This window comes from Chelmon rostratus, chromosome 17 (assembly GCF_017976325.1).
Source record: "Chelmon rostratus isolate fCheRos1 chromosome 17, fCheRos1.pri, whole genome shotgun sequence".
In the NCBI taxonomy this organism is placed as follows: Eukaryota; Metazoa; Chordata; class Actinopteri; order Chaetodontiformes; family Chaetodontidae; genus Chelmon; species Chelmon rostratus.
In genome coordinates, this window is record NC_055674.1 from 22727637 (window position 1) to 22742151 (window position 14515).

The window sequence follows — 14515 nt, forward strand, 5'->3', positions numbered from 1 at the left end:
CATTAATGAATTGGTAGATTAGGGTCAACCTATGGCTCAGCGGGATCTGGACAAAATTAAAATCAAAGCTGAATAACGGTACCAAAACTGTACAGAGGGCAGAGACAGAAAGGCAGAGAACGATGCAGAGGAAAACAGAGAGCATCAGCGGAGAGACGGGAAGGGGTGAGAGAGAGAGCGGGGACAGAATGTGCTGATAGGGTAAAAATAGTGTACAAATGAAGAGCCCGAGTGTGATAGAGCAAGCAGCGAGGGGCTGCGAGAGAGAGATCAATAATTAGATGAGGAGAGAGCTCGGGGGGTGAGGGTGAAAAAATGCTACAGCTGTGGAAAAAGTTGCAAGCGAGTTAATCAGAGTGAGAAGAATCATCAGCGTAAACCTGCATCATGAAGCTTCTTTAAAAACCTCAATAAGTGAATGTAGAAACACACTAAAAGGCGAGAATTTCAAACAGGTCACGAGAGCTCTCTGAACGTCTGGATTCTTCTGAAAATGATCTGAGGCCACGAGAGACAGCGCTCTCCACCAGCACCATCAGAACACCGCGGGATAACGCTTTAGTTACCACGCACTGCAGCCCTCAGCTGTCAGGCTTCCACCATGGTCCAGGTCTTCTGTGCTGTATAATATAAGGAGGACTAAGATACTTGTGTTACACTCACAAGGAAAAAAAAATGCTGATTAGACTTTGCTGTGTTACTTTATCAAACTATTTTATGATGAAGGAAATCAGAGCCAATATAATTAATCATATCACTGGATCGAATAAGTCTTACATTCATATTTTCATCTACAGCACACGTATGATGAATCATGTAGAGGTTTTGATGCAAACTATGAAAGGGATCAGGTCAGCTTTATTCAGGGAGCCAAACATTTCTGTTGGAGGAGGCAGATTTGGTCCTCTACTTTCCTCTAAATGCAATCTGATGTATTTTCTCAGAGTTAGCTCAAAGCTACAGATCTGTAGCTGCTTGGTCGGCCACATTTAGAGCACACATAAAACGACTTGCAGCACTAAACAGACAGGACAGATCTACTAACAGGGACCCTCATGATATCACAGTCACAGTTCAACAGAAGTTTATCAGTTCACCACTGAGCTTCATCAGCCTCCGGCCAAACGCTCGATCCATCAGAGAGTAAAAGAGGAGCGTCCAACAAGTTATCCAGAGATGTGTTATACAACCCAAAAACGACAGACAAGTTGGGACAGGAGCAGCAGAAGTCTGAACACCTGTTTGGATCATTCCACAGGTGAACAGGTTGATTGCTAACAGGTGATAGTATAATGATTTGGTGTGAATGGGACATCCCGGAGAGGCTCAGTGGTTCACAGTGAGGATGGAGCGAGGTTCACCTCTTTGTGACTACGTGACTGGATAAATGTTATTCTTCATCGGCTCAGAAACACTTTGTAAAACCATCGTCTTTAAACACAGCTTGTTTGCATTCTGTTTTTCTTCAGGTTTAACACAGAGTCCCAACTCTTCTGGAATCAGGGTTGTATACAAAAATGAAAGAAAATGAAAGCATTCAAAATAAAACTACAGTAACATGATGTTTTCTCTAATGAACACATTATGCATGAACATTAAACATGTTATATATGTTCTGTTGTAGCCACTGGAGAAAGAGAAAGAGCTGGATTCATGCACACATGGAGCAAATCGACCTAAAGCATGAACTTTAGTGACTTTAGTCACTGGACTCACCAGGTCTAACTTGTCTGATTTGAGGCGTATGTAGGGGTCCAGTGTTATTTTAGGTTTGGCCCCCGTTGGCGACCTCTGGCTGGTTGAACCTAAAGACAGAAGGAGGAGGAGAGGTGGAGAAAAGGGAGAAAATATAGTTGATTTTCTGTCAGACACAAGTTTTGGGAAAGCACTGACTGAAAACTATCTCACATAGAAAAAAATATTCTTGGAATTACATTTTGGTGTGAGACAATGAACGAGGGACTACAGGCCTTTAAACAGAATGAAGAGAGTATGTGATGCAACAGTACACCTAGTAAACAACAGGAGGAGAAATATCATTGGATAATCTCTAATGTCAGACTGGACGGGCAGATATTCTCGGTGGATTTTGTGGAAGTGAGTGGTTGTGTTGATAAGGGAGGTGTGTGTGTGTGTGTGTGTGTGTGTGTGTGTGTGTGTGTGTGTGTGTGTGTTTGGGTGGGAGGATGAAAAGCAGATGATTAAAAAGAGAGGAGTGGAGGAACGATGGATGATTATATAGATGAGAGTGAGGGAGAACAGTGAGAGAGGGGAGGGCAGACAGCCAATGCCTAATATTAATTTGATGAGTTTGTCTGTCCCAGATTTGTGAGTCTGTTCGCCGAGGCAACGGGAGTCCGTGTGTGCGTCTGCACACGCCCCGTTACTAGATGAGCTGATTTCACAGACTACCCTCCACCTCCTCCTCATACCACCCAAAGGATTTGCACTAAACCCCCACCCCTGACTAGCGGTGATGATTGACAGACCTGCTGTCGTGACAACAGCCGTGCTTTAATCACTGGTTACACCCAGATACCGCTCACATCATACAATTTGTTGTCTTTCTAGTAGAAACAAATCTATCAATTAGGCGTTTTTCCATTTGTCCATATTAGGTTTCATGTTTTAAAACATAAATAGCCCTCACCCTAACCCAGAATGTGATAATGTGCTAATCCTTTTTGACATAAACTCAACGGGAAACAGTAGAAAGACAACATACTGAATGTTTTACCTCATCAATTTAATTGATTTTTGTAAATTTATGCTCAATCTAAATTTGATGCCATGCATCAAATGCAATATAGTCGGAGCCCAGGTGGTAACAGTTGCGTGCAGATAGGGTTTCACACATATCGACACAGCTATGTTTATCTCCCTAACAGGATTGAAGACCTCTGATGATCAGACCCCCTGCTGCGTAGAACAGGTCAAACGCTGCGTGAGAGATGCTGTACGAGTGAGGTCAGGCCGTCAGAGGGCTCAGGGAGGGGAGTGTTTATGGGCGTGTATGACCGAAAATAAAAAGGAGTGAGGAGGGTGAAGTTGATGGTGATTAACCAGCAGCGGGAAAAACAAATTTAATGCATCTTCAGTTAAACTGACATTAAACTAACAAGGCTTCAACCCCATAATCCTGAAAACAGAGACATGATTTATTGTCGTGAAATGATGTAACTCTTTTGTATAAAATCACATAAAGCCAGCATTTGTATCTGCTCACCTCACCACAAACTGCTGACATCTGTCATGGCTAGCAACTGGCTTAACCAATAAGAGCCCGGAGGGGAGCTAAGTGGTCACCTAGCACCTAGGGAATAACCTTGACTGTGGTAATCCGGGCCAATAGGATTGGGACAGGCTGCCGGGTGGCTTTCAACCGGGACCCTTAACGTTAGAGCTGCAGAAATACGTTGTTTTTATGTGTGCTGACTGCATCCCAGTAAAACAACTGATACACAGTCATTAAAATTTGAGGAAAATATTGATGAGGAATAAAAACAGCCCAAACACTTTTCTGATAGGCTCAAATTTAATTTACATGAGATTTATAATAAAAAGCCTAATATGCAACTTTGATGAAGGGGAGGAAAAGTATTGACTAGACAACTGCAAGAGCAAACCTTTTCCAATCTGATACCAGTAATTAAACAGGAGGATGGACAAATCTTTTCAGCCAATGGCAAGATGAATGAGGCATGTCAATAATACGTAATGTTCTACACATGGTCAGTATCTGCTAATACTACACAAGCAGGGACATACATAGATGTACAGAAGCTGCAGCCTGAAGAGGTGGAAGGGTTTGAATTACTCGAAACAGAATCCCCTACAAGGAAGAATAAGGATGAAAAATGGGAATCCACCTGGCTATGAATGGAGTATTATAAAGGCTTTATGAATATCCTTGCCCCGATACTGCTAAAGTTTTAGGAGGAGATGTTTTTAAAACAAACAAGCAGCATACCCCTTCATTTTGGACCCATCAGCTTCATCTCAAATGCAAAATTCTGACCAAAATCGTAGCCATGCATCCACAGCGAGTGTTATCAAGCAAATTCACCCCAACTCAGCTGGATTTATGAAATATACATCCTCAACTGTTAGAGCGTTATGTGCTTGAGTCAGTCTAAAAATAATCCAGTATCGACTATCTCCCCCGCTGCTGAGAAAGCCTTCGATAAGGTGGAATGGCCGTTCTCGATCTCCTCCTTATCTCACTTTGACTTGAACTCCTTTTATTACATGAGAAAATATTATAGAAAGAAACCAAAGGCTACAGTGATGAAAAGTGGAGTGCTGTCACCCTTCTTTAACCTCTCTGGTGGGACACGTCAGGGGTATTCATTACATCAGTTATTGACAGTGGTAAAGGTTGTTGATGCAGTTGTAATGACTCCTTCACTGTGAGTGCGTCCCCACAAATTGAGACACACTGGCTTGCTTTTTATGTCAACAAAAAAATAATCGTTTGTCCATTTCTGTTGGTGAAGCACGAAGCACTGCATCAACTTTTTATTTCTTCACAGTCGCCCAGATTGCATTTTGTTGATTTCTTTCTTTCCAGATCAAATGCTTTCACGGTCTCTATACGGCCCCTCTGTACAAGACAGCAACCGTACCAGGGTGATCAAATAACTAATGATAATTTACAGATCCACCAATTATACATAACTGAATTATGAAGGATACAGAATACTCTAGAGGATAATGTTTTCTTTGCTGAAACAGCAGCCTTAACATATTACCTTGAGATAAGCAAAACAAATCAGGATTCTGAATTTTGTAATATCAGACTCCTATGCTCACTGAGCATGGGGCAGTGAAACACAGTGAGAAAGTGTGAAAGCTAAATATGTTTTATGTTTCAGATCACTACAGATGAAGATAACCTCCTACAAAGCTTTAAAGGATCAATGATGTCAGTAACAATTATTCCATTCCCCCAAATCAATGTTAATTATTTAGAGAATCTCCTTAAATTCTGATTAATCATCCAGAGATTTTCATTTGTGTTGAACAGCAGCTGCTGTGCAGAAGCACTGAGGATGAGATGATCTGATCCATCACAACACTGAACCGCCATGTCTATCTTCTCCTCCACTGTTTTTATTTTTTGACTTGTGAATTGTGTCATTTATTTGTTCTCCAATACAGAAACACCGGTGTTGAAAGCTGAAGGTCTATAATGAACTACACCCACTATTATTAATATGGGACTTCTTCGTGATCCCTCACATTCCCCCTGCTGTGCTGTTGTTTTGATTAAATCCCACCTTCTCCTCTCCGCCTAAACCTTAATCTCTGAGATGGAGCACATATTTCAGAATGTTTTTCATTCAGGGATGAGTCTGATTTCAGGGACCTCTATGACAAAAATCTAAACTCTAATTCGGCAGGTGTTTAATAGTACTTGGAGGGTTATTTTATGGCATAGCTGCTTTGTTAAACTTTATTATACAAATAGGCAGTCTAATAGAGAGTTTCATAATAGAGAGTTTAGTTTCATTTTTAAAATAGGCTCAATCATTTCCAGAAAACAGGAAATAGTACATTTGTTGGGGACTATTTTTAGCAGTGGATGAATCCACATTTGGTGCTCCAGGAGTATTTCCAGCATCTACCGATCTTACTGTGAATCACCAGTCCGCTGTGCACCCCGACACAGCTGGAGAAATAAATACAAGAGCGAGTGTGTATAGTGAGGTGATCTACCTGAAATATGAATATCTGGTGGGCAGATGTCAGGAGAAGATGAGGACACTGGGGCTGGCTCCTCTGTACAGATCTGCAAAGAAAAAAACAGAAGATTAAAGCTTCAAAATTATTTTTTCTATTCCATTTTCAGATTCAATGATTATATATGATAATAAATATTATCAGCACTGTATATTTGTTTTTTACGTCCAGTATAGTTTGCTGGCTGAGAAAGACTGTTTACCAGAATCCTCTTGTCACCTTTTATCTTCCATCCTGAGCTGCTATGGGAATCTAAGATGTGCTTCACAAACCCAATTAGTCTTGGCTCACAGTGAAACACTGCTCTTGCTGCTATTGTACTTGTTTCTGTTGCTAAATGATGCTTCAAAATTGTCCCACAATCTGGGAATCCATTGGCAGAATGTTCAAAGCCTTGACATACTCTGGTATGTGTTTGATGGCTCAAATAAAGAGCAGCTGACCTCAGGTGATCTGATGTGGACTTTTAAACGTCCAGAGTTGTAGTTGTTGCCTGAAGCTCGCTGGATCCCGTTGTGAAGAGATGTGCTGCTTGGAAAAAGTCCTTTCCCTGGGATGAAGGCGATTTCCACTGCGCTGTCCTGGCTGGGGGCACAATAAATAAGAAAACAAAGACATAAGCATGTACACAGTGATGTACATACAAGCTGGGGAAAGAGGGAAGACTAATTCCTACTCTGATCACAGTTATTCAATGAGCAAGTGGATGTACATGCAGCCCTCACCTGAATTTGACCTTGTTCAGCATGCTTTTGGCCTCCTCGTGGGTCACACCTATCAAGGACTCTTTGTTAATGGCAATGAGCTGATCCCCGGGTCTCAGACGTCCATCCTGCACAACAAGGAGACAGTGAGAGGGTCTTTATTCATGCTGAGCTCAAAACCATACAGGTGCCGTGTTTTCCTTTAATGGCAAAGTGCTGAGATGTTAAAATGACTCTCAAACCTCGTGAGTAACTATATGTATATAAAAAAGTTACATATTTTAGCAAAGTGTGACTTTGCTCTTCATTAAGTAGGAGTAAGCCACCTGCCATTTCTGATTTTCTTCTTCTTCTTTTTGTTTTATTGGCAGGTGCCGTTTGAGTGAATGACTCCTCCTTAATAGATGTTAACAGCTTATGTTCTATACTCTGCCGCCTGCTGCTATCTATCTATCTATCTATCTATCTACAGTTTTGATAAATGCATGGCTGCATAATTCCCCAACTGACTCATCCCATACAGCAAATCACAGTGCATGAAGCAATGCTCGCTTGCTTCCTATGGGGATTAAGAGTTGGGATTGGGAGGAAACGGACAACCTGCTTCCATAAGCAGAAAACAGGAGGTGAGAGAGTCAGTCTATGCTGTAATAGAGCCTGGCATTAGTGCACAGTGTTGAGCGAGTTAAAGAGACTTAATGACAGAGAGTGGACATACAGCTTTACTTTAATATGCCCTGTCTCTATCACAGCTGCATGCAGTCTTACTGGCCTGTACCATTCTCCATCTGTTATTGGGGATTTTGAGTCTGTAGGTCAGTGAAAAACAAGTGGGCCAAATGAAATCTCGTGCATGCATGCCTGCGTCACTGCAGCCTCATTCATGACAACATCCTTCATTACAGATGCTGGATGGACATGGTTATGGAGTTTAAAATGATCTAATCTAGACATTAAAAGTGCATGCACACAAGAGTTCATGTATAGATTTTATACTAGTTATTTACTTAGTTCATTGACTTATACTGTGGTCGTGCAAAAATCACAAAAACAGTGAATAATTGTTGCTTTTCTAAAAAATTGACTAAAAACTCAAGGAGAGGTCATTTCAGTGAAAATGTGAGGGCATACAGCCTTTACAATGACCAAAACGTATTGCTCAAAACCAGTGCCATTCAAATGAATACAAAAACATGACTATCACGCACCATTTAGTATGAGTTCACACACATCTGACCTTTTAAATCAGTGACAGTCTACTTGAGGCCCGCTGGCCACATCTGGCCCACCAAAGCTTGCCCATCTAACATCAGTCACCAGTGGAAGAGGCCCAGTCCATCCTGAGAACGATCAGCTTGCAAACGCCTGGCAACGAGCCAAAAAGTCTGTAATTCATAGTTCACCCGTTCTACAGAATCGGATTATTCTCCAGTTCCACCCTCTCTACTCTGTGGACCCACCGCACACATCGAGCTGATGCTTGGTCTTCGGTGGGAACATGGCCTGTTTTCTGCTCTGTTTCAGGGCTTTTGTCTTCACACTTGACATCCAAAATCCAACTTTTATTTCCAGCAAAAAGTCACAATAATGATACAAGCCTCATTTTTGCATCTTGTGCCAAAGTGAACAACCCAGTGCTCAAACAACTTTCTACAGGGATCAGTGGATATTTTGTTAGCCCTGAGGTCCTCTCTGTGATTCACTGGCATCTTGAATTCAAATGATGTAAAACCTTGCAGGACATACGCAACAAGAAAAATCTGCAACAAGCTCTTCAAGCATAAAAATACAAGTGCAGAGTCCTGTATTTTCTGCCCCCCCTTCATTCTCCTTCTTTCTTTCCTTGTCGTATTGCCCACAGTTGACAGTGAGTGGGTGGACAGAGAGGCAAGGAGGATGGGATTGGGGAGGGAGAAGCAAAGAAGCTGGAGAAAGGGAAGAAAGGCAACATTACAGTAAATGCCAGCAGCAGGGGTGTATAGGATTGTTTCAGTGCACATGCCAACTGGACCAGTGACCACATTCACATGCACGCTCTACTATTCCAAATACAATAAGAATCCTAATTTTATACACGTCATGTGAACAGCGTATTTTGGTTGGATTTTCTGAAATAGGCCTTATTCTGAGAGTAGCTTTTTACAATTAAGACATGTGGGATCTGCACATATTAATCAGGCTTTAGGAGAGTTCATTGGACAAATATATACAGAGCATATGGAAAATACATGTCAGCTTGGGTCGGTCTACAACACATGGTGTCTGGTCTGTTTACAGTCAGCTCAGAGAAGGAAGGAGAAACATTATGAAAGACTGTGACATCAACAGCTGTTTGGATCTGTGCAAATATCGCACTGCAGACCTTTTCGAGAAGGTGGTTGAATGAATGAAAGTCACGTCGTTATTAATGTCATTACGTTAATCAGAGTGCGTGTGTAAACAGGAATATTAGCGGAATATTCATTTTCATTAGCCACGTAAACAGCTTAGCATGAATGTGCCTTTTCTGAATAAGAGCAAAAAAAGGGGATATTTTGTGAATGTAAATGTAGTCAGTGTGACATTGTGACTGTTAGCCCTTATTCAACATCAGAATTCAGACTGCCCTTCACTCTGTTCCTAACAAATAGGAGGCAATGTGAGTGAGTGCTGGCTGGTTTGATGCTACTTCAAAGGTGATAATATTATCATTTTTCAAAGATGTTACCTTTCTGATACTACCCATGTATATATTTGACAATCTGAACCATAAAAGCATTGTCATTATACAAAATGTCTGTATGATGACCTAATTTAAACAATGACTGCAGTATATGACCACTTGGGTCTTATTTTAGTAGTTTTGGAATGAATTCTCAATCTATTCAGGTTATAAATGCACTCATTTACACACATATGAATACGATTACCACAGTACTAGTCAGCTGGCATCCCAGCAGCTAACAAAGGTCTTCAGTGTATGTTGTGGACCATTAGCAGTTGCTACAGTCATAAAGCTACATCAGCCACCGCCTGAACGAGCGCTATGCTCCACTACTGATCGCCAAAACAACAAGAAAAACTATAATTCATTTTTAATAGCTAGACAGTAAACTGTGCCTTGCTCTTATCTTATCTAATAATTGATGCATGTTATCTTAATTTGACAAGCTGGTGCATTACAATGATGAAGTCTTCGTGTTCATTGCTCTTGCATCTGAAAGGCTTCCTGTGAGGTTGCACTGTCCAGCAGCTGTTGTCTTGGTTCCATCAAGTACAAACAAATGTGCTCCCTATATTCCCTGAGACAGAGGCCAGGGTGCAGAGCTCATCCGTCATGTTTACCAGCAACTTCCCGTGAGGATAGACGGAACATTTCCTTTTTTCTCTCACACCTCAAACCATACATGCCTCCACCAGATTCCACCACTGTGCAGGACCCTTCAGCCCAAAGCTAGTGGCCATCCTTAGTGAAAAAAACAAATAATGTGAAAAAACTAGAAATGTGACAATGAAATAAATAAAATCATCCTGCTAAAAAGAAGTGTGTGTGAGCGTGTGTGTGTGTGTGTTTGCGTGTGGAGGCGGGGGTGCTTGTGTATATGTGTGTGTGTGTGTGTGTGTGTGTGTGTGTGTGTGTATCCAACGGCTGATATATCTTATTCCTCTAAGCCACAGAGCTCCAATTGCTGACCAACGACTATTAAATATACACTGTACCATTAATGGAAATGCTCACTAGAGCACTGATGTGGATTAATACACCCCTGAAAATAGTCACCACAAATGAAATATTTCCTCCTGTTTGAGTTGGTACATTGCACTGCACAATGAGCAGCTGTTTTAGAAAATTACTGAGCATGTAAAAAAGTATAACTATCTATTTGTTAGTCCCACTGAAAACATAAATCTTAAAAAAAAAACTCCAAGTGCTTCACACAGGATGGGACTGCAGGTGTTGTAGCATGTGTGCATCTACCAGCATGCAAGACAAAATCCTCTGCATTGTAATGTGTGTGTGTGTGTGTGTGTGTGTGTGTGTGATGGGGGGGCAGCGGCAGGGTGATGCCCTAAGCAGAGTCCTTGCTTGATGGCTGACCTTCGTTCTTGGTGTAGTGTGTCTGCTCTGGGACTCTGGGACTCCTCCAATAGAGCAGCACTGACACCAAAACAACACAAACGCCAAGAAACGTTCAAGCAGTGTTTAACTCGCTCTAATCCAGCATGAATTCCTAAATATTCAACAGGATTTAATGAACTGACAGCATTGTTTTGGTCACCTTATGGTAATTTCCTTCAGTGACTCAATGTGACAGAGAAATACTGAATATATTCTGCGCCTTAGGAGAAATAAGGATGGATGTTTGGCATAGTGTGCTTCCACTGAGCACCACTGATATCATTACTGACAGTATTATTAGAAGTTTCACCCTTTGGAGGATACAGCCTCTGAACTGGGACACAGTCTGTTTCAAATAAAACCTATTCATCAAAATCCAACTTCCTTTACCTTGAGCTGTGATTCGATTGAGCTCAGTCAGTTTGGGCTTCTGTAATCACTACAAAACTCCTCAAAATCCCCATGTGACTGACTGTTCAAGTGTTAGCATGACAACGTGTTTTCACATGCAGGACTTCTGCACTAATTGGCCGTTTTATCGTCGAGAGGATTCATTATGAATTCACACAGTCGTAGATAATGATTATTCAATTTAAATGCAACAGCTGTAGCATCACATCACATGATAGTCTCCATGCCTTGTGTTGACTAAGCTGAATGCACACTATGCTCCTCCTTGCTTATTATTTTTGAGAGTCTGCAACTTTCCAGACTGCTTCCTGTATTCATTTGTTCATTAGTCATTGAATGCTTTGATGACGAACACAGCAGCCACATTTGCGTTGATACCAATTTAAAATATGCACAGAGAAGAACTAGAGGATGAAGCAACTGCCCTTTAGGAATTTATCGTCACATTGTGACAAATTAAAAGCATCCTTTAAATCACTTGAAAACATAACTTAGACGGTTACATTTGAAGTCCTGTAATCTTTCCATTCATTACTGTGTAACTTTGTTGTGAAAGGTGCTCTAGGAAGCTCTAGCCATGTTGACAGCTCTGGGTTAGTGAACCTTATCACTAAATGCATCTTTACCTAGTAGAGAGAAGCTCAAATAGCTCTACACTACTACTACTACATCTGTGCTTCTTAACCTAATATTATTAACCTAATAAGCAGGGCCGCCAACTGAGCCAACTTAATTCCCCATTAACACTATTTCAGCAGTAGTAACGGATCCTTGTGACGCTGAGACTACCAGCAAGATTAGCTGTAGTAACCACATCCCTTCATCAACTGGCAGCAGATAATGTCTCCAATACAAAGTCAAAATGTTGAGGCAGGACAGCTGAGTTGCTCTCAGCTAAAGAAAACTCATTTCTGTGGACGGTGCTTGAAATGTTTGAAAATGTGAACATGAATGTTGAGAGACTGGTGTTTGGTATTGCACTCCATTATGCTTTTGGCAGGTGGTTCAGTCTCTGAAGATAATGCTGAATGATGCTCAGGATGATGAGAGTAGTGACAAACAAAATACCACAGCTTCAAATGTCATTTAGCTTATTATGTCAAAGGATGTAATTTCCATTATTACTTCACTGTTTGCAGTATTTCAATTTCTCTCAATCGCTTTGGTGCGAAAAGCACCAAAAACATTTGCACAACAGTTAGTACATTGCTCAAACAATTAGTGCAAACTGCAAAAACCTAGTGGCTAACCTGCAAAAGCACATCACTTGCTAAAAATGGATAGTCCATCCCTCAAATGCAAGTATTTATGTCAATGAAACTGCCAGTGTCATCAAAATGAGAAGTCTTGACACCATCGTGGATGAACAAGATAGTCAAACGGCTTTGTCACGTTTTCATTATGAAAGTTTATTCTGTCAGTGTTTTTCAAAAACAGGCCAGAACTCGGTGACACTACCTGAAAATGCTCAGACAGCACTGTACACTACCTATACAACCATTGAAAACAACAGTAAAGTTACTCATTGCTGTAGTTAGAGGAGGAAGTGAGTACAAGACACTGAATACGTATGTTTCACATTTTTACTGTATATGTGCTTTGCAATTCTACAGCTTGTGCAAAAGGAAAATACACTGCAGTCACTTATTTAGAACAAACATTAGAAACACTCTTTTGGTAGAGCCGTGCACAAAGTGAACCATATCACAGCTAACTGAACATAGGTAAATCATTCTGCCACATCCAGACGTTCCTGTCTGTCTGGCCACATAATTGTTAATTTAGGAGACATTTCCAGGAAAAAATGATAAAGAAAGGTATAAAATTTGCTTGACAGAATTTGACTTTGTTAACTAGTTCAACAATTTAGTATGTAATGACTCAAGCAATAAAATGAGGACTATTAGTTTTATTGGGAATGACTATTCAGCATCCATGAGTATAGTTCATTTTGACTGATGTGACATAAGCAAATGATAATGTTTAAAACAGCAGAGAATTGTATGAAAGCAACTGAAACATGTCCAAAAACATGTGCAATCACTTCAGCGGAAGGTGAAAGTGCTACTATGATGTGCACAAATGACTAAATGTTGTGGAGGTTATGAGTTATGAGAATTTTCATTCTGATCTGAAAAAAAGCACCAAAGAGACTGAGAAAAACTGTAATTTCATCACAGCAAACTAAAAAAAAAGGAAGCAAAGAAAAATCTTTGTTGCCAAACATTTTCCAATATGGAAACAAGAAAACAACTAAAAAGAAAACTAACACTGTGATGAAACATGTTACAACTGTGTCAAGGAACAAAAACTAAGGGATGACGTGAAAGACGAATGATAAGACATATGAATCAACTGATGAGTAAACGCATCATCTTTTCCCCAAAATACTGTATCTGTTAAGATCATTTTGCTTGTTTACCTGCTGCAGCCAACAAGCAGCATCTTGCAGTTCAATAGCACTAAAACTCTGTCAGCATCGGGATGTTTGAATTCAAGAAGAGCGTTGTCTGAATGGTCACACATATTTGTGAGCACAGTGTGGGCGGAGGTGACAGGCTGCTATTGTAAGTCCATTTTAGACAGCGAGTCACAGCAACAGCATCAGCAGGCTGTGACCTGAGCGTGCCTCAGCAATATTTACACTAATCTGAGGCCAAAGCTGCAGAGGTCTGCACATCCTCTGTCTCTCCTCTACCTTCCTCCATCATGCTCACTTCATTTCCCTACAAGACGTCCCTCACTGCTGCACGGCATCCATCATGTCATGTTTTATCCAGGAATCCTCGTGGCCCCCCCATACTGCTCACGTGATACAATGAGCATACTGAACTGAACATGTCCCGTTTCTCACAGAACAATATGATTCATACTGTTGTTACCACGACTGCAGAGGATTTGTCAGCAGTGACTGATGCAGCAGACATCATCATTGTTATAAATGAGTCAGTCATCAGTCATTTTAAATTAGATTTAAACATGTCTGATTGCCAAATTATTGCTAAAGAACTAATATTCTCATGCAATTCATCCAATCATAAACATGGGAGGTAAAGCCAGACATGATCAGCCCCCATCAACCACAGTGCATGGGAGTGTGCCTGCTGGTTGTGTCAGCAGGCAACTGTTTGCTGAAATTTGAATATATATAATGTGTACAACTGTTTGTCCTTCAAAATATTTGGCTGTTTTTCTATCTCATAGTGGATAAAATCAATTAATGCAGCTTTAACAATACACTGCTGAGTTTGTTAGAGCAAAACCCCAAATTTAATTTCACTTGGCCTCATCTCTTACCCGGTGACAGTCTCCTCCAGACAGCACTTCCTGGATGAAGACCGCGGGGCCGTCGGGCCTGTTGGATCCTCCTCCGATGGTGATGCCCAAACTGCTGGATCGCGCCACTGAAATGAGCTGAATCACTCCTTCGCCGGGATGACTGAGAACGCACAGGCACATAAACAGATCAGCCTTTGTGACTGCAGCGTCTCTGAGCAGGCTACAAAATAATTAGTTTGTAAATGTGGGTTTATTAGCAGGCCACAATTTTCCAACAAAA

General features: G+C 41.0%; 1 protein-coding gene across 1 annotated transcript in view; it reads right to left on the reverse strand.

Moving 5' to 3' along the window:
- si:dkeyp-72e1.9 (syntaxin-binding protein 4) overlaps positions 1-14515 on the reverse strand; it is a 46607-nt gene that overhangs the window by 12100 nt on the left and 19992 nt on the right. Inside the window, exons 8-12 of the mRNA XM_041957347.1 lie at positions 14254-14395; positions 6468-6574; positions 6186-6327; positions 5719-5791; positions 1717-1805 (exon numbers count right to left, since the gene is read on the reverse strand). Of these exons, the coding sequence (XP_041813281.1) occupies positions 1717-1805; positions 5719-5791; positions 6186-6327; positions 6468-6574; positions 14254-14395 (553 nt within the window). The remainder of the gene's footprint in view (positions 1-1716; positions 1806-5718; positions 5792-6185; positions 6328-6467; positions 6575-14253; positions 14396-14515) is intronic.